General features: G+C 44.7%; 1 protein-coding gene across 1 annotated transcript in view; it reads left to right on the forward strand.

Annotated features, from left to right (window-relative positions):
* Positions 1-20,123, forward strand: part of MAN2C1 (mannosidase alpha class 2C member 1) — a 43,400-nt gene that overhangs the window by 10,775 nt on the left and 12,502 nt on the right. Inside the window, exons 4-19 of the mRNA XM_035112383.2 lie at positions 30-100; positions 326-503; positions 1,393-1,582; positions 3,039-3,145; positions 4,980-5,090; positions 5,553-5,645; positions 7,969-8,085; positions 9,123-9,218; positions 11,795-11,940; positions 12,360-12,483; positions 13,594-13,715; positions 13,982-14,067; positions 16,045-16,215; positions 16,973-17,055; positions 18,050-18,144; positions 18,232-18,336. Of these exons, the coding sequence (XP_034968274.2) occupies positions 30-100; positions 326-503; positions 1,393-1,582; positions 3,039-3,145; positions 4,980-5,090; positions 5,553-5,645; positions 7,969-8,085; positions 9,123-9,218; positions 11,795-11,940; positions 12,360-12,483; positions 13,594-13,715; positions 13,982-14,067; positions 16,045-16,215; positions 16,973-17,055; positions 18,050-18,144; positions 18,232-18,336 (1,895 nt within the window). The remainder of the gene's footprint in view (positions 1-29; positions 101-325; positions 504-1,392; positions 1,583-3,038; positions 3,146-4,979; positions 5,091-5,552; positions 5,646-7,968; positions 8,086-9,122; positions 9,219-11,794; positions 11,941-12,359; positions 12,484-13,593; positions 13,716-13,981; positions 14,068-16,044; positions 16,216-16,972; positions 17,056-18,049; positions 18,145-18,231; positions 18,337-20,123) is intronic.

The raw sequence follows: 20,123 nt of genomic DNA on the forward strand, positions 1-20,123 counted from the left end.
CCTCTCTTCCACCCCCCAAAATCTGACAGGGTTTGACGCAGGAAGGTGAGAAGACCAGCTACATTCTGACAGATAATCTAAAGGAGACGGACCCCCACAGGTGAGCAAGGAAGCCCTCTTAGCCATTCAGAGGGTTACTCTCTTGTTTTTCTAGGAAGGTCAGGTTGCCTATTTTTGCCCATTTTCTTTCAGCAATCATTCATTTAAAAAGAAGTCCAGACCGTGTTGGCTGAGGGTGAAGGGTGTTGGAAGGCACCGTGCTTGCTACCCCTGGATTAAACAGTTAGATACCTGATGAGATTGCTGACATTTTTCTCTTCCCTAGCTTGACCCTGTATGTGGAGGTTGCCTGCAATGGTCTGTTTGGAGCTGGGAAAGGCAGCATGATTGCACCACCTGATCCTGACAAGAAGTTCTCCCTGCAGAAGGCAGAGCTGGTGGTCTTCAACAGGGATGTCCATGAACTTCTGGTAGACTTTGAGATTCTTCTGGACATGGCTAAGGTAAAGCTTATGCTTCCTGGTTTTGTCTTCAAATGCTGGCTGTGCACTGGAGGAAGTCACCTCCCTCATTATCTAGTTCAGTTGTTCCTAAACTTTTTTGGGCCACTGCTCCCCTGGTTCCATAAACTCGCCCTCAGTGCTCCCTACCCTACCCTAAAGGTAAAGGGACCCCTGACCATTAGGTCCAGTCATGACCGACTCTGGGGATGCGCGCTCATCTCGCATTATTGGCCGAGGGAGCCGGCGTATAGCTTCCAGGTCATGTGGCCAGCATGACAAAACCGCTTCTGGCGAACCAGAGCAGCACATGGAAACGCCGTTTACCTTCCCACTATAGCGGTTCCTATTTATCTACTTGCTTTTGATGTGCTTTTGAACTGCTATGTTGGCAGGAGCTGGGACCAAGCAACGGGAGCTCACCCCGTCACAGGGATTCGAACCGCCGACCTTCTGATCAGCAAGCCCTAGGCTCAGTGGTTTAGCCCACAGCGCCACCTGGGTCCCTCTACCCTACCCTATAAAAAGCATTATTCTAAGGTTACCAGATTTTTTTCCAATAAATCCAGGGACACTTTAAATAAATAAATAAAGGCCTGCTGAATTTTTTTTTATTCTGTCAGGCCTAAGCAGGCAATTAAGAATACTTCTCCCACAATGGTTTGTTGATGCTTACAACTTTTAGCCTTTCTTTTTTGTTGCCTTTTAACTTAAAATATTTTTTGATGCTTTTATTGTATGGTTTTTATCATTTGATGTTGTAAACTGCATTGACATGTTTTGTGATTTAGTGGTACTGTATATACAAAACAAATACCCAACAGTTCCTTGGTGTAGGCTTGTGTGGACGACATATTTTGCCAGCATATGGTTATGTTTTCCTGTTACGCAGCTTCTTGGGGAGGAAAATCAGCGGAGCTTCCAGGCACTCTACACAGCCAATCGGATGATTAACCTGTGTGATGTTGCCAACCCATCAACTTTTGCTGCAGTGCACGAACTTGCCTGCTCCGTCTTCGGTCAAAAGAATGGAGAGAGTCAGCATGCCATCCACGCCATGGGCCATTGCCACATTGATTCCGGTAACAGGAAGTGCATTTTGGCGCAGTGTTGTAGGGAGGGCACCAGCAATATTGGCTGGGGTGGGCGGCGGGTGGTTGTTCTGAACCGCAGGCCCAACAGAGGGCTTTGTGGGAGAGGTGGGATGCAGGGATACCAAATAAGGATGCCAAAAACATCAGCACGACCGGTTCTAGTGCTTTACTAGAGAAAGGTGTAGACTTAAAGCACAGCAGCCGCCTGCCAGATCTCTTAGCCTTTCAGTCGCCAGATGGTCACGGCAGCAAGGAGATGCTTGGTCCACACCCAAGCAAACGTGCAAACAATCTTTATACACAAAGCAATATCGAAAGCAACACGATTGAAAGAAACAATTACAGTACAGAAAACTTTATGGAACAATGCAAAACATTAAAACTATCAAACTGAAGTCTCTGAAAGCCCTTGAATAAGTCACGGTGCCAGACTTCACCCGGTGGAGATCAAGCTTGTAAACACTTGATTATGTATGAGCACTGTACCAGAGTATTTTTCATTCTCAGGTATATTATATCAATTCGAAAAAAAGATTGGCTAATGAAGAAATTACACATCTTTCTACTTACGAGTGTTTGTTGAACTAATTGGCTGATGAAGAGCTGAACAAAACAGTAGTTGCTATCCGGAAACACTGTTCAGAGTCGGAGATCATAGTTGGACATTTGCCGATTATGCAAAGCTTTACAAGCTTGATCTCCGCCGGCTAAAGTCTGGCACTTATTCAAGGACTTTCAGAGACTTTCAGAGACTTCAGTTTGATAGTTTTGATGTTTTGCATCATTCCATAAAGTTTTCTGTAGTGTATCTGGCCATCGTGTTGCTTTCGAGTTTTTTTTTTTAAATGGAATTATTTGGCAAGGACTGGATGGGAGAGGAATGGATGGAGGGGGCGGAGTTGAAGGCCATAGAATAATGAAAGCTATGAACAGCTTCAAAGAGAATGTTGTAGAATCTCAAAAATGGTCAGGCTAGAAAACTAGAGATGGTCTAACTGCAGTTTTTGTGCAACTCCAATTCCATGTGCCCTGACATTTTTATTCCTGTCTATATACTTAGACTTTTCTGCACAATCTTTTATTTTTCTTTTGGCACCATTAAAAAGTGCATTTGTTTTCCCCACTTGCTGCACACAGCATGCATTTCTTCCTTCAAGGCCGCATTTCTGTAATGGCATAATTGCTGCACATTTCTGTCTCCATGAATACATTGCGCTGACCTCAAAATCCGGGTTTTCTGGCTGCAGAATTTAGCACCTTCATTATATATCTGTCTAGTCACGCATGCGACTGACAAGATTCTGATTTCTTCTGGATGCCATTTGAGAGGCTTATTTTCTGTCTGTTCTGCTATGGGGCCGGGCAAGCTAGGATTGTGACCGCCATAGGCCACGTGGGCATCATAAATGAATAAACCAGCTCCTGCCTGCAATTGTCGTCTTAGCTTGGCTGTGGCCTTACAATGAGACGATCCGTAAATGTGCTCGCAGCTGGGTGACTGTCATACGCCTGATGGAGAAGAACCCAAAGTTCACCTTTGTTTGCTCACAGGTATTATTAATATGTCTATGCATGGGTGGGGGACCTTGTATAGGTCAAGGGCTGTGTTCCCTCGTGGGTCAGCTTCTGGGGACCACATGCCATCTTAGAATTTTGAAGTGTCAGGCATAGCTCTAGTGGCTTTAGCCCAAATGTAGCAGAGTTTTACTGCACAGCGCAGAAGCTAGTTGAGGTGGAAATGACTAGTCTGCTAGACGCAGAATAACTATTTACAGGATTTATTAAAAGAAAAGAAAACCAGCAGAGTTTCTGCATACAAAGCAAAGCAAAACAAATCCTCTCTGTCTCTCTCTCTCTCTCCAACCACACGCAGCACTCCTACTCCTAACACCCAACAAGAAACAACTGTGCTAGCATTCCTAGATAACAGAGTTCAGTGCTGGTCATTAACCAATCAGAGAGCTGTTGCCAGGCCAGGCAGACCTTGGCTTTCTGCCAAGAGTAAATTGACACTGTCTTGAGTTAACTGTGTAAGAATCTGTAAGTTTCCCATGAGAACCAATTAACAGAAACTGAACATGCCAGTGGTGAGCAGGGCCAAAGCCACATACAGGCCCCACTCACACATATTCAGCCACAGCTTCCCAGCAGCAATGTGGATTACGACTATGTCCTGTTTGCATGAATGGGACTCTTACCCTGCTCACCTTAGTCTGATTACCTTGTGTTGGGTGGGGCTGAGGCAGAGAAGCTGCAGGCTGGATCCAAGGAGCTAGTGATCAAACGCCCATGTTTTAGTTGATTAGTTGCTGTGGTCAGGGCACGGAGACTCCATTCATATTGTCCTTTTGTAAGGTTCCATGTGCTTGAAAATATTCAAGGGGATATTTTGCTCTGTAAATGTAAGATTGTTCCGTACAGATCTGTTGATGGTTACATTTACCTTCTGCCAAAAATTTGCCGGTGCAGTGGTACCTTGGTTTACGAACTTAATCCGTTCCGGAAGTCCGTTCTTCAACCAAAGAGTTCTTAAACCAAGGCGTGCTTTCCCATAGCAGCGGGGGACTCAATTTACAAATGGAACACACTCAACAGGAAGCGGAACATGTTCTTCTTCCAAGGCAAAGTTCACAAACCAAAACACCTACTTCTGGGTTTGCAGCGTTCTTAATCCAAGTTGTTCAAAAACTAAGCTGTTCTTAAACCAAGGTACCACTGTATTGCAAATGGTGGTGAATGTGAATTTGTTGCACACAAATATTTCCTACCTGGTAGGACTAGAGACATTATTGCTAATGAAAAATAATTTCTCATGAAGGAGCTAAATACAAAATGAAACCCTGCTCTCCTGGTACTACTATTCTATGTTCCTGGAGAACTGAAAGGGTTGCAAGCACTCTGACTGATCTGTGTTTTATAAATGTGGGGCACATTGATTGTTAGCTGAAATTTTTAGAGCCATGCTTCTCCAAATCTGGATGGTAGCACTTATTTTTCGCACACAAGTTGCAGGTGTGGGTTACAGGCGCCGCATAATACCTGTTTCACGTTGTAAGAACTCAGAAACATTTAGTGTGGCAGCACCTACCCTTTGGAACTCCCTGCCTATTGACATCAGGCTATTGACATCCAGCAAACACCTTCACTTCCCGATTTCAGTGCCTCCTAAAAACATTTTTGTATAGTAGAGCCTCCCCAGATGTGTAGAATGGGTGCTCTAATTTTGCTGATTTTGTTTTGTGAATGTTTTAAAGAGTTGCCTTTACTTGACTTTATTGTTTTATTCTCTTTCTAAACCACTTCGAGGAATTTTTTTTTTTTACAACGAAGCAGTGTGTAAATTAATGAAATTAATGAATGAATGTGTTTGCCATTTTCAATGCAGGCTCAGCAGTTTGAATGGGTGAAGAACTGGTACCCTGGATTGTACTCTACAATTAAGAACTTTGTGAAAGAAGGGCGTTTCATTCCCGTTGGGGGCACCTGGGTGGAAATGGTAAGACGGCAAGCACCCTTCCCAGTAGCTGGGCCACACAGAAAGGGCAAAAATCTCACCAGAAAGGGCAAAAATCTCACCTTCTGCCTGCGTTGCAAGTGTTGAACTGAACTTCTTTGTAGCTTAGGTTTCTAGCAGCGAAGCCAATGTGGCGGCCTTCAAATGTTTCCTTACGCCAATTCCCAGCAGCCTGAACCAGAATGGCCATTGGTCACTGATGATGGGCATCTAGAGGGCACCACGTTGGCCAGCCCTGAAAAGAATCCCATTGTACTCTGTGGCCCGTACTGCTTGATCTTCTATTGGGCTGCTAGAGCCCATAATTCTTAGATGGAGCACTAATTTTTCTGGGATGGGCAATTGCTCCGGCGAAGAACACTGCCAATCTGTGCAGGGGGGGGGGGGAAGAGTGATGGGCTTAAGCTTCCTGCACAGGGTTACAGGTTTGTGATCTTCCCCCAGGACGGCAACCTTCCCAGTGGAGAATCCATGGTTCGTCAGTTCCTGCAGGGACAGCGGTTCTTCCAGCAGGAGTTTGGGAAGCTTTGCTTGGAGGTAGGTGCCCATTCATGCTTTGCCTCCTCTCCCAGCCCCAGACACGTCCTTTGGTCCCAGGGCGGGGGGAACTTCAGGCATGGGGGCAAAATGCAGCCCTCAATCCCTCTCAGTTTGGCCCTTAGGGCACTCATCAAAGGCAATGGTTCAAAAGTAATTAAATTCCAGGTACACACCAATATATGTGTGTATACAGAACAGTATATGTGTGTGTACAGAACAGTTTTGGAAGGGTGTTTTAAAGCGATATCTCAGATTACAGCTCAGGCAATCCCAATGACTCCATCATTAGCCTTACTTAATTTATATATTTCAGATATGGAACAATTGAGGAGTAAGGAAATAATAACACATTTATTAGCAGCAGCTGGAAGGGTAATAGCCACAACTTGGTAAACCTTGCAATTAATGAAGGTTAATGATCATTGTTATAGTATAGTCTGGCAAATAGGCATAATGGAAAAGCTGTCACAAAAACTGAAGGCGGGAAGTGGAGAGAGAGAAAAGGGATAATTTTTACACGGTATGGTTTGATTTTATTAAATACTAGCTGGCCCGGCCACGCGTTGCTGTGGGTTTTTGGGTTAAATGGACCTTTTCCTGTTAAATGGACCTTCAGAGTCCCCTCACCTGCCCTGTCCCAACCCTGACTCCCCTACTGTAAGTTTCAAAAATAACTCTTCCACCCATGTGTGTTCTTGAAAATGTCCCCACCCCCCACTGCTTTGGCTGACTCAGGGTCCTACCTCCCCTCCATGGCTATGTGTTTCCCCCCTCCCTTTGTTGTGTCTCATCCCTGTGAGCCCTCTCCCCCGTTGTTGTGTCTCATCCCTGTGATTCCCCCACCCTGTGAAAGGCCCATATTCTGTTTGTTTTTGCCTGTGGCCTACTGGGCAATGTTGCGGCCTACTCAGTTTTCCCTGTCCCAACCCACCCCCCACTGCTTTGGCTGACTCAGGGTTCTCCCCCCCCCCATGGCTATGTGTTTTCCCTCCCTCCCTTTGTTGTGCCTCATCCCTGTGGACCCTTTCCCCCTGCTTGGCAATGCTGCGGCCTATTGAAAAAGCTGGGACTGTTTTCAGTTGGTTGCTGTGGAATTTTGTGGTGTCATCTGGCGGCGCAGCTTTGGAGGCAGCAGCATGCGATCTGCCTTTCTGTTGGATGCTGCTGGAGTCTTCAGAGCTTCTGGTGGTGACATCTAATTTGGGCGCCACTTTTTTGTGTTTAATCATTATTTTAGGTGTGAAAGGTGTTTTTTTTGGGGGGGGAATTATGCCAGATCTCTCCCTGATGGGCATGGAACGTCGTGGCCAAATTTGTTACATTACGGTCTAGCAGTTACGGAGTAAGGCTGTGACGTCCGCGCGCGCAATGCCTACATTTTTATCCTTCCGTGACCCATTTTTCATTAGTTATGTCAATTTTTATTATTTATGTGTGTACAATTTTGTAACAAGAAAATATTTTTAAAGTACAGTAATTCAACTGTAATAGGATTAAAACAAAAAAACAACAGTGCTGCAAATATCATAATAGCTAAGAATTTGGGGGTGGGGGGAAGCACAGCTCCTGCTATATCTAAATGACCAAGAAAATTTGGTTCATAGTTACTATGACTAAGCTAACTTATTACAAAAGAATATATACAAACCAGCCTAACAAGTATATGGGAAAATGGGTAATGTTTCAAGGCAAAAAGTTCAATGATCATGTTGAACTTATACTGCTTTCAACCTGCTGTAACAGCATTTATTTTATTTTCTCTATCTTTGGTTTATTTTGTTTATTAATAAAAAAAAGTAAAAAAAAAATCAAAAACTGAAAAAACCCGGTATAAAAACTGAACTATTAAAGTACAGATAGTAACAACAGCACAGCACTATTTAAAAGCACTTTTCTTAAAAAAAAGATTAGTCTCCCAAAGCAGTTGAATAGTTTCCACCTACCAGCAGAAGGACAAGGAGGGAAGCAGTCTAGCCCAGGCACCCCCAAACTGTGGCCCTCCAGATGTTTTGGCCTACAACTCCCATGATCCCTAGCTAACAGGACCAGTGGTCGGGGAAGATGGGAATTGTAGTCCAAAACATCTGGAGGGCCGAAGTTTGGGGGTGCCTGGTCTAGCCACTCTACGAAGGGATTTCCAAAGAGCAGCCACCAGTGAGAAGGCCCTCTCCTGCATCCTAACCAGTGAGATTGTCCTGGGCACCTGCTGGATCACTGCTTGAACCACACTGCTGGGCGAGATGGACCGGTTGTCTGGCCAGCAGGGCAGCCGTCACATCATTTGCTGTTTCTTTCATCTGTTTCTCTCCTGGACAATCAGTTCTGGTTGCCAGACACGTTTGGCTACTCTGCACAGCTGCCCCAAGTGATGAACGGCTGCGGGATCCACCGATTTCTAACGCAAAAGCTTAGCTGGAACCTCGTGAACCCTTTCCCGGTGAGTTTTTTTTTTGCTGTTTTTCAGTCAAGAAAAAGTGTTTATAATAGTTTAAACTGAGCAAGGAATAGCATTTCCTTGCATTGCCAAGGGGTGCCCGGGTGGGTGTTCTTGCTCAGTTGAAATCTGCCCAGAAGCATCATAGGATTATTCAAGCCATTGTTTATGAAGCTGGCTCCCCCTGATGCCACCACCAACAGTAGTTAAGATTAACCACAGTTTAGGGTTTGGACATAGTGCTAAATCAGCAATTCCCACCTGCTTGGTTCCATAAACTCATCCTCAATATCTCCCCTCCCCTTCAAAAAACATTATTCAGAATAGCTGTTTGCACGACCCACTAAGGAAGGTAGTAACACAGTTAAATTAAAAACAGTAACAATTAATTGCACGTGTATTCAAAAAATAAATATATGCTGTGATATATGTATCTTGCAGCTAAGAAATATAGCAAAGACTAGTGCACGAAAAATATTTTTACAAACTCTTGCTAATGAAAACATACGGGTGAAGGAGATTTATAGGATACAATATTTATATATAACTACTTACCAAACCACTGAGCCTTGGGCTTGCAGATCGGAAGGTCGGCAGTTCGAATCCCCGCAACGGAGTGAGCTCCCGTTGCTCGGTCCCTGCTCCTGCCAAACGTCGGCTCCCTCGGCCAGTAAAGCAAGATGAGCGCCGCAGAGTCGTCCACGACTCAACTTAACTGTCAGGGGTCCTTTACCTTTTTTTTACTTAACAAACATGCACAAACCTTCACCCACCACAGATGACCAGTGGCTAGTTTGTAAGAAAATCAATAGCTGTTACCAATAACGGGCTCTCTTGTGGCAACTCACAATTGAAAGGGGAAAAGCTCTGCGAGCGATAAGAATAGTAAATCTTTAAATGTGAAGTGATCAGTGCCCCTTGGAGGGGCCCACCCCCTGCAGCCCCCTTGCCTCTTAGCACCCCCTAGGTAGTCCCACCGCCTCCCAGGGGGAACCCCTGCCATAAACCATGTGACTCTGGGCCACAATCTTCTCTTTCAGCACAACACCTTTGTCTGGGAAGGCATTGACGGGTCCCAGGTTTTAGCCCACTTCCCACCCGCCGATTCCTATGGGCTGGCTGGTCGTGTGGAGGAGGTGAGTGAAGGCCACTTGCCTGCCGGAAGAAGGAAGTGAAGGCCAAGTTGGGGTGGGGTTTCTAGCACTTCTGAAGCCTGGCAACTGCAAGGAATGCATCGCAAGGGAGTGGACTAGATCAGGGGTCTCCAAACTTACTATGCTTCGGGCCGGTGCCTGCCGCGCTGATCGCGCAGCGGGTCGGAGGGTGGGGGAGCGCGCGGCCCTACGCATGTGCACACATTATTTCTGGCGCACTTCCGGGTCGCAGGAGCACCAGAAATAGCTTGTGCGCATGCGCACAAGCCTCCTCCGACCTGGAAGTGCGGCGGAAATGACGCGCATATGTGCAAGCTATTTCCGGTGCTCCTGTGACCCGGAAGTGGGCAGCCATGCTGCGCTGCGCCGGTAAGAGCGGGTGGCGGGGGTCGCTGCGGGCCGGATAAATGAGTCCTTCGGGCCATATCCGGCCCGCGGACCATAGTTTGGGGATGCCTGAACTAAATGATCTGGAAATAAACAGTAAATTGCAAGACCTCAGGCCAGAAAAATTTCAAATAAATCTTCACAAGGTTTTATTTGGCAAACAGACTTGGTACAGACTTGCATCTTTGCTGACGAAGAATTGTCAAAACAGGGCCTTGTCCTGATTTTTACTGGAATTTATCTTTATTTGCCTTCAATACTGGGATTGACTCCTATTTGAACTCCTCATCACACAAATAAAACCTTGTGAAGATTTATTTGAAATCCATTTTTCTTCTGGCCTGAGTTCTTGCAATTTACTGTTTTGATTGATTTATTACGGTTCTTGACCAGCACGCATAAATATGCAATACATAAAACAATAAAAGAAAAACAGTAATAATCTAAAAATAGGCAATAAATATAGGTTTTAACAATTGTTTAAAAGAAAACTGATTAAAAAGAGTGTTACCACTTAGGGAGGTAGACTACAGCAATTAATAACACTGGGTCCTGAAGATGTTCTGAAGATATTTGGACACTGCTAGTTAGATTAGACCGAATTTTTATGACTCTAGCACAGAATTTGGCTACCTTCGCTGACACATTAGAGTTAGCACTGGAAAGAAGCCACTCTATATAGAAATTATCTGAGCGTCCAGGTAGCTCTGCCAGTATAGTGTGGATAAGCTCGCCTCGCACCTCCCGTAGAAGCAGCATCGCAAAAGCATATGGCCGATAGATTCCATTTCTCCTGATCCGCACAGGCACCATCTCTCACATAGAGGGATCCGTTTGTACTTCCCTTGGAGAACTGCTGAAGGCATTATGCGGTTACGGGCCAAAGTGAATGCTCTTCTATGAGAGGGTATTTCCAGGTGGAATAAATATCTGGCTGGGCGGGCCAAGTATCTCCTTTCCTAATTTACTGTTTATTTCTGGACTTTACCAAGAACTCCCATTTCTACTGAACTAAATGATCTGGAAACCATAGTTTGTCCACGGTGCTGGGAATTGTACCCCCTCTGGGGGAGCCCTGTGCTTTGCATGTATGGTGGATCAACTGTATTACCTCCTGACATCAGGCAAGCAACCTTAACTGTACTATTTTCAGTCCCTGCTTAAAAGATTTTTATTTGGTTTGTCCTTTATTTTTTCTGATAAACTATCTAACTCCGCATAATCTGTTAATGTTTCGATCCGTTCATGAATAGAAGGGATTTCATCACTCTGCCACTTTGTAGCGATAAGAATTCTTGCGGCCACTAAACCAAAACAGGAATTCATCTCAAAATGGGAAGTCTTTAAAGTTTATTTGAAAAACAATTACAGTAGTTTAAACTCTGTTGCAGCATTTGAATAAATTTTTTAGTAGATTTAAGAAAGATCTGAAACCTTAGATAAATCAATAATTAGTTAATTAGTTAATTTAAGGCAAAAACGTGTATTGGCAACAAATAATAGATAATTGAAATAAGGAATGGACGGGAGGTCGGGTCCATAGTCCAAGGACCGCTTTTTGTTTTATTGATTTGTAATTAATATTGTCCATATCATGGTTTGGTTTGTATTTCTTGTCTTGTTTTTTTTCTTTTTTGGTGTCTCAATAAAAAAATAAAAAAATAAAAGATTTTTATTTGGGAAAGCCTATCCAGAAATGTAAACGATACATGGGTCTTATTTCTTTTTAATAATATTTTAAAATACCTGTTTTAACTGAGTTTTTCTAATGCAATAATGTTAATGTTTTCTCTTATACAGTGGTACCTCTACTTACGATTAACTCTACTTACGAATGTTTCTACTTACGAACGGAGCTCCGTCCGCCATCTTGGATGCGGTTTAGATAGGATTTTTCTACTTATGAATTTTTAGATAGGGTTGCTTCGACTTACGAATTTTTTCTCCCAATGCATTCCTATGGGATTCGACTTATATTTTTTTTCGACTTACAAATGTGCGTTCGGAACGCATTAAATTCGTAAGTACAGGTACCACTGTATTCTTGCAAACTTTTCTTTTACAATGAAGCTGTATGTGAGTTTTGTGAATAAAATACATAAATAAATATATCCTGATATCCTGCGAAAAGAGGTCACGTCATCACATACACGTTGTTGCCTCTGCCCTAGATGTTAAAAACAGTGAAGAATAACAGGGACAAAGGTTGTGTCAACCACAGTGCCGCTCTCTTTGGCTTTGGAGATGGAGGAGGCGGCCCAACGCAGAAGATCCTGGACAGGCTGAGGAGAATGAAGGACACAGACGGCTTGCCAAGGTCAGTCTCCCTTTGCTTGCTCTGACAAGCCCACTTTAAAAAGGAGAAATAAAAGCCTGGCTTCTTGTGGTTAGGAAGATGGACGGGGGGGGGGGACATGCACTAAAAGGTATGGGGCTGGATAAAAGATTTGTGGGAAGCCATATAAATGCCCCCCATAAACAAAATTGGATGAACACTCATTGTCTCTCTGCATCTCCCCCCCTGCATCCGGACGAGCATTTGCCTAGTTGGAGGACACCTTCCTGCACCTCGGGAGGTGGCGCAGCAGGGCCAGTGAGGGGGCGTGGCCTGGAGGAAAGAGCGTGTGGCCTTTTGAGTACCCCCAGGACGGATGGATGGAGAGGCATTTGGTCTCTGGGTGTGAAGCTCCCCCCCCCCCCCGCTACAACTGGTGGTTTCTCTTTCTCTCCTCGCAGGGTTCAGATGTCCACACCTGACCAGCTTTTCACTGCCCTGGAAAAGGAAAAGGCTCGGCTGTGCACCTGGGTTGGCGAACTGTTTCTGGAACTCCATAATGGCACATACACCACACACGGACAGGTTAGTTAGTATACACAGGAAAATGCCAGTTAGACAGTCCTCTGGCTCAGAGTCAAAATTTCTGTCCTCTGAAGCTTCTGTTGCCGAAGTTCTAAAACCAGGATCACCTTAGAACAGGGGTCAGCAAACTTTTCCAGCAGGGGGCCGGTCCACTGTCCCTCAGACCTTGTGGGGGGCCGGACTATATTTTGGGGAAAAAAATATGAACACATTCCTATGCTCCACAAATAGCCCAAAGATGCATTTTAAATAAAAGGACACATTCTACTCATGTAAAAACATGCTGATTCCCGGACTGTCCGCGGGCCGGATTTAGAAGGCGATTGGGCCGCATCCGGCCCCCGGGCCTTAGTTTGAGGACCCCTGCCTTAGAAGCTCAACTTGGGAGACGTTTGTCCTCATGGTCTGTGAGGGAGGGTCTGTATTCAGTCATTGGGCATCAGGGTTCTAGGGGGTAAATCAGGTGGGGTATTAGAGTTTTTTAAGGGGGTAATTATGCTGATAGTTGTGTAAGTTTGATGTAGACGTTCAATTTCGTTGTTCTGCATGGGACAATGACAATAAAGATTATCGTATCATATTGTATATGCCAGGCATCCCCAAACTTCGGCCCTCCAGATGTTTTGGACTACAATTCCCATCATCCCTGACCACTGGTTCTCATAGCTAGGGATCAGGGGAGTTGTAGGCCAAAACATCTGGAGGGCCGCAGTTTGGGGGTGCCTGGTATATGCCTCTCGTCAGTTGCTGCAGCATCTGCTTACCTTGCTTTGTGAGACAGGAAAGGACAACCTTCCAGGTGCTGTTGGACTCCACATCCCATCAGCTCCAGCAAGCAGAACCAATAGCCAGGAATGATGGGAGTTGTAGTCCAACAAGGTCCGGAAGGCCGCAGGATCTGGGTACAAATATGTAGAGTTGCAATATTGCAATTTGCAATCTCCGCTTATCAGTATCTGATTATCACCATCATCAGTTAAATAATTAATTACAGCATTGAAATCCACTACTGAAAACAATTTAAAGCAACTTGCAATCATAAAAATAAAGTGCCTGCTCATTTCTGTTCATTGCTGTTTTCTGTAAATGTTTTCTCCTTTTTGGAATCAGATTAAGAAGGGGAATCGGGAGTGTGAGCGTCTGCTCCATGACGTTGAGGTCCTGAGTAGCTTTGCTTTGTCACAGAAAAGTTCTTTCAAGTACCCTTCTGCTGAGCTTCAGCACCTCTGGAGGTACAACTTTGAATGTGAATATTTGGTGCTGTTCAGAATATGGGATCATGTTGGGCTTTGTTGGCGTAGAAGAAAGGGTGACCAAATCCTAAGCAAGGTCCTCCACCAACTTTTCCCTCCCCACTCCTATCATGGATCCTGCCTGCTCTCCATCTGAGGACTCTGACATGGTGGTGGAACCCCTGACCCTCAAATGCTTTGTATAGATGCCAGCTAGTTCCTCTCTTCCTTTGGGTCTCCTGATTTTTGTCCCCTTTTGGTGGCAGGCTCCTCCTTCTGAATCAGTTCCATGATGTCTTGCCAGGCAGCTGTATCCAACTGGTAGCTGAGGATGCCATGAAATACTATTCAGGTATGAATTTACCCTGGCCCTTGAGAGAGGCCTCAAGAGGCCCTGCGCCTCAGCCTGCTATGGGGATACGCTAGATTGGTCATCCCGATAGGCAGGGCCTTCGTGGTGGCAGCCCCAGTCACATGAATTTACTTCCTAGGGAGACACATGTTGCCAATATTTTACTGGGTTTAAGAATCTAGCACTTCTTCTCTTCAGGTATTGAGCTGTCAGAATGACTATAGCGTGGAACAGGGGTTTCTGAACCCTGGTCCTCAGACCAGCAGTGGTCCAAAAGCTTTATTCAGGTGGTCTGTGGCATGTCTGTGAAGAACACTTAGAATCTGCATACTGCAATAAAATACAGTATAAGAAATAAAAGAAGCAATAAACATACAATTAAAAACCCATGCAGTATCTGACACAAGGGACGCGGGTGGCGCTGTGGTGTAACCCACTGAGCTTTGGGCTTGCCGATCGGAAGGTCGGCGGTTTGTATCCCCGTAACGGGGTGAGCTCCCGTTGCTCGCTTCCAGCTCCTGCCCACCTAGCAGTTTGAAAGCACATCAAAGTGCAAGTTGATAAATAGGTACTGCTCCGGCGGGAAGGTAAACGGTGTTTCCGTGCAATGCTCTGGTTTCGCCAGAAGCGGCTTAGTCATGCGGGCCACATGACCCAGAAAAACTGTCTGCGGACAAACGTCGGCTCCCTCGACCAGTAAAGCGAGATGAGCGCCGCAACGCCAGAGTCGTTCGCGACTGGACTTAACTGTCGGGGGTCCTTTACCTTTTTATCTAACACAATGCATTATAGTTGCTCCAGCAGGAACATTAAGTTCATTAGAAATTTTCAAGTGGTCTTGGAGGTGGTGGCAGGTTGAGAACCACTAGCACAGATGGTTTTAGAATTGGTGTAGTAATGCTTGATTTGTTTTCATATTCATAAGAACATAACGCAAGCATCCTGGGTCAGGCGCCAACGAAAGAGTTTTGCATTGCGCGAGGCATTCGTAAGACGACAAAATTTTCTATGACCGCCGCTTCATCTTACGAAGCGCGGCCATAGAAAGTGGCAAAGGAAGATCAGCTGTCAGCGCGGGAAGCTGACAGCTAATATTCCTTTGCCAGGGGGCACGGACCCGAAACACGGCAGTGCGGCGGCTGCCCCTGCCTGTCTTCCCCTTGGCTCGGGGAAGACAGGCGAGGGCAAGCAGCGCCCGCTGCGATTCGGCTCCGTCCCCCGCGGCCGCCTATCGCCCCGCACCCCCTGCACGGAGACCTCCGAAGTTGCGTTCCGTGTCGGGGGAGGCGCGCAAGGCGGTGGCTGGGAGAAGAGAGCTTCTCCCCCTGCTGCCTTGCACACAGCCGGCATCGGACGGGGCTTCGGAGACCTTCTCCGAAGCCCCGTCGCATGCCGCCGCCAGTCCCCCAGAGCCTATAGGAACGCATTGATTAAGTTTCAATGCATTCCTATGGGAAACTGGGACTCGCTAGACGAAAAATTCGTTACACGAATTGACCCTTGGAACGAATTAATTTCGTCTAGCGAGGCACCACTGTATTTCCCCTTCCTGCTGTTTCCAGCAACTGGGATTCAGAAGCATTGCTCCCTCCGACTGGAGGCAGAGCAGAGCCAACATGGCTCGCAGCCATCGATAGGCCTCTCCTCTTCCATGAATTTATCCAGTCCTTTTTAAAAGCCATCCAAGTTGGTGGCCATCACTGCCTCCTGTGGGAGGGAGTTCCATAGCTTATCTCGGAGGGCGGGCACCCAAAGCAACCCAGGGAACGCTAACTGGCAGTTGGGGTGTGTGACACCAGGACAGAAGGCGACTCGAACAGAGTAACCGGGAAGAGGGCAGGTTCTAGCTGTGGAAAGGAACCATCTGCATGGCAACATTTTGTTGCAGGTCCCACTTGCCCCTTTTAAAATATGTGCTACCGCTTTAGCTCACTCTGGATGGGCAAAGTCCCCTTAATGGAAATCCTTTCCCCCCAGAAATTTGCAATACTGGATCTCAACTTCTGAAAGATGCTGTGCAGTCTCTGTTTGGAGGCCTTTTGTCAAACAGTCAAGAGTCTAACGGGAGCATCCTTGTGGTCAACACGTTGCCGTGGAAACGAACTGAAGTCATCCCCAAAGCTGGACCAGGAGGATCCAAGACCTTAGGTGCCAACAGTGCTTCAGGCCTTTTGATTCATAGATAGATTTCTTTTTTATAAAAAATATTAAAATAATCTTTATTGATTTTAAAATAAGTATAAAACAAAACATCCAACTAAAATACAAACAAAATAAGTACACAAATAAACAATCACATAAGTTCAAACTCACTTGCCCCTATCTTCTACAATGTTGTTTCAACCTAACTTCTGCATTTTCAAATTTTCATCTTCTTACACAGTTCGACTTCCCCTTCCTTTCCTCCCTAGCTTCAGATTTATTTACATTTCTGCTGCTTTCCTTTGTTTTCCTCTTGGGAGTTCTACAAGATATTTGTTTTAATCCCATGTTCTTTTATATATATTTCAATCCCCCCCCAATTATTCTTAATTTTTTTTTATTCAAACCACCCCTTAACAAATTTGTCAATTTGGCCAGTTCAATGTAACTAATTACTTTCTCTTGCCAACACAGATAGATTACTTTATAGCAAGTCCTTCTCATTGTAGTGTGCAAAGTGTGTCTAATCGTTACAGAGTCCTTGGAATATTCTTAAGCAAAGGGATTGTTGCATTCACAAGAAGAAGTGCTAAAACTGGAACTAATGGACCTATTTTAGTCATGCCCATTAATTTGAGTATGCATTGTGTCCCCAGGTGGGAGTGAGATACAGTGCAGAGGAGTGTAGAAGGACTCAACCTTAGCAAATGCACCCGTCTTTTGGCTGCTTCAATGTTAACCTGTCTCCTTTGTACCTCTTTAGCCTTGGTGACAGTTCCCAGCATGGGCTACTGTGTTGTTGAAGATTCCTTACCTTCTCCATATCCCGTGACAGTGACCAAAAAGGTGAGCTTCTCTGTGGCTTTTGCCAGGAAACCGGAGTTAATAATATATGCCGAGGGGCTACCAAATGGTGGGCACCTGAGGGCACATGTGGTGGGACGGCCTCAAGGTTGCGGAATTCTGGGCAAAGATATTTCTCTAATAACAAATCAAACTCGTCCCTTCTTCATATCTGGTGCTCCAGAACTATTTTCTGAAGCTGAATAAAGAAAAAATAAGGAATTCATTTGCCACCTTTTGATGGCAGCAAGGATGTCTGGAGCAAGGTTTTGGGAAACGTTTGAGCTAGTTAGTTTGGCCTGCTGGTACTCAAGGGTTTGGCATGTAGCCTTGTTGGAAGAAAAATCCCGTAAACTGTCTCTAGGTGGAATCGTTCAAAAAGACAAGTTTGATGAAGTATGGTTTGATTTAATATACAGTGGTGCCTCGCTAGACGAATTTAATTCGTTCCACGGGTCTTTTCTTATAACGAAAAATTCGTCTAGCGAATCCCATAGGAATGCATTGAATTTTTTTGAATTTTTTTTTGCCCATAGGAACACATTAATTGAATTTCAATGCATTCCCATGGGAAACTGCGATTCGCTAGATGATTTTTTCGTAAAACGAATTCGCCTAGCGAGGCAACCTCCACTAGAAAAAACCTTTCGTTAAGCGGAAATTTCATTAAGCAGGGCATTTGTTAAGTGAGGCACCACTGTAGTTTCAGAACAAGGAGGCATATGGACGGATGGCTCCTCTATAGAATGGGTTACATGAAAGTGCAGCAAATTCCATGACTTGGGAATGGAGATCCCGTTGCCTCTCTAGATGTTCTGTACTACAACTTCCATCACTCCTGACCATTGGGGCTGATGGGAGCTAGAGCCCCTCTTTCTCTAGCTGCCGGGCGAATCCAGGCAGCCTGTTTTTCCCCTTATTCTTAGGCATCAGGGTGTGACCTCCTAGCGGCTCTTGTTCCTTTTCATTTATTTAGTTCTTAAAACTTCCTCTGCAGGTGGATGGCTCTGTCATCATGGAGAATGGTGTTGTCCGGGTCTGTCTGGATACTCTGGGGCGTGTGACATCGCTTTGCTTAATACATCCAGAGAGGTACTTTGAAAACTGAACGTTATATTTGTTCTCAAATCAAGCCATGCAATTCCTTGACACTTCTGAGGGTGTGCTTTTTCTCCTTAGAGAGTCAGTTCCCGAAGGTTGCTGCGCTAACCAGTTTGTGATATTTGATGACGTTCCATTGTATTGGGATGCCTGGGATGTCATGGACTATCACTTGGAGACCAGGTAGGTTGCCTGTCATCTTTTTGGCACAACGCTGCAGCTTGAGATTTCTTGTAAGTAACGAAAGGATGCTGAAGAGCTTCTCTTCGCAGCAAAGGTTACGGCATCCACTCAGTCTCTCTACAGACAGAGCTGGAATTGCAAATCGGTCAGAGAGAATCACACACGCTTTGCACCAACAGCACAATTTGGTGTAAGCCATTGGAGCACTTCCAGGTGTTGTTAAAAAATAACCAGGTGTATCACAAGCATGTAGGGAGAAATGGCCATACAACAAATAAGCAAAAGCAAGGTCTTACAGAAATAGAAATAGAAATACTTTATTGTCACTGTACCACTTGTTTACAATGAGATTAAACGAGCCCCCCACCCCCACAAACTATCAGGCCTTGTTACACGACCACCAACCCCGAACGTCAGCTGCAATGTTGCTGTCTTCCATTCAGCAGCCTCACGGCCCATAGGTAGAAACTGTTCTTTAACCTGTTCTTTAACCTGTTGGTGCGGCTTATCATGCTTCTATATCTCCTGCCCGAGGGCAGGAGATTAAAAAGGTGCTGGCCAGAAAAGAAATAACACATTTCTTTGTTTTTGTTTTTTTTTTTAAAAAAAAAATTTAAAAAAACTTTATTTCATTCTTTAAAAAGTTACATAAACCATAAACTGATGAATAATACAAAAAAGAGATAAACAAGTAAACAAGTAAACAAATTATAAGCAAATTATAAAAGTATAATCAAAAATAAGCATCATTCTAATCAAATAATTGGGATAGAAATAGGAAGAAACACACGAACAGGGTAGTCTGGAGAACATATCAAGTACTTCAAACAACCTATTCTGTGTTGAACATATATAAATAATATATTAATATTCATAATGATAGAAAGATAAGGGAGATGGAGGGGAGAGAAGAAAAAGAAAAAGATAGGGGACGGGGGGAGGGGGGAGAGGGAGAGAAGAGAGAGAGAGAAAAAGAAAAAAGAAAAAAAAAGAAGGAAAAGAAAGAAAGAGAAAAAAACACACAAATGGTAAAATCTAAAATACTTCCTGTTATTTGGATACCGCTTTCCTTTGCATAATTTCTTTTGCCTCGCTTTACCTCAGCTGTTATTTACATATATTTTCAAAATTTCCCTTTTATATCTTTTATATCACATTTCTTTGTTTGAGAATACTGCAGGTTTTCAGCATAGCTCAAAACTCAAAAACTATGTAACTCAGGGTAAGCAATGTTTACCGCTGTAAGGAATGTTCTGGCATTTTGGAACCCTTCTCACTCCTGTTCTCCTCTCTCTGTTGCATACTCATTTCTCTTGAAAAATCTTTAGGCATAGCCATTCTTCCTTTGCAGAGGAAAGGGAAAAGGGACTAAGGAGGAGGGTGCAGTGCAGACCTGCCTCTTAGCGTCAGTGAGTGGCATGGAGGGAACCAATGAAACTGATGGCCAACAGACTGAAAACAAAGGGGAACGGAATGCTTAATTCACTAGTGGAGCAAATAAAGGAAGCAGCCACAGTTCAGTGCAGTAGAGATCCTGCTTTGCAGGTTTAGTCACCAGAACCTCCAGCTAGAAGGTAGTAAGTGATGGTGGCGGGGACTCCTCTTTGCCTGAGACCTTGGAGAACTGCTGCCAGCCAGTGTAGACAGTACTGATCTAATATAATTTTTATTGATTTTCTGCTGTTTCCCTCTTACCCTTTACAAATTAAAATATACACCAACACCTGTATATTTGAACTCACATTTACATTCACCATTTGTCAAAATTAACATTTGTGTTTCCATAC

Source organism: Zootoca vivipara, chromosome 9 (genome assembly GCF_963506605.1).
Source record: "Zootoca vivipara chromosome 9, rZooViv1.1, whole genome shotgun sequence".
Classification (NCBI taxonomy): domain Eukaryota; kingdom Metazoa; phylum Chordata; class Lepidosauria; order Squamata; family Lacertidae; genus Zootoca; species Zootoca vivipara.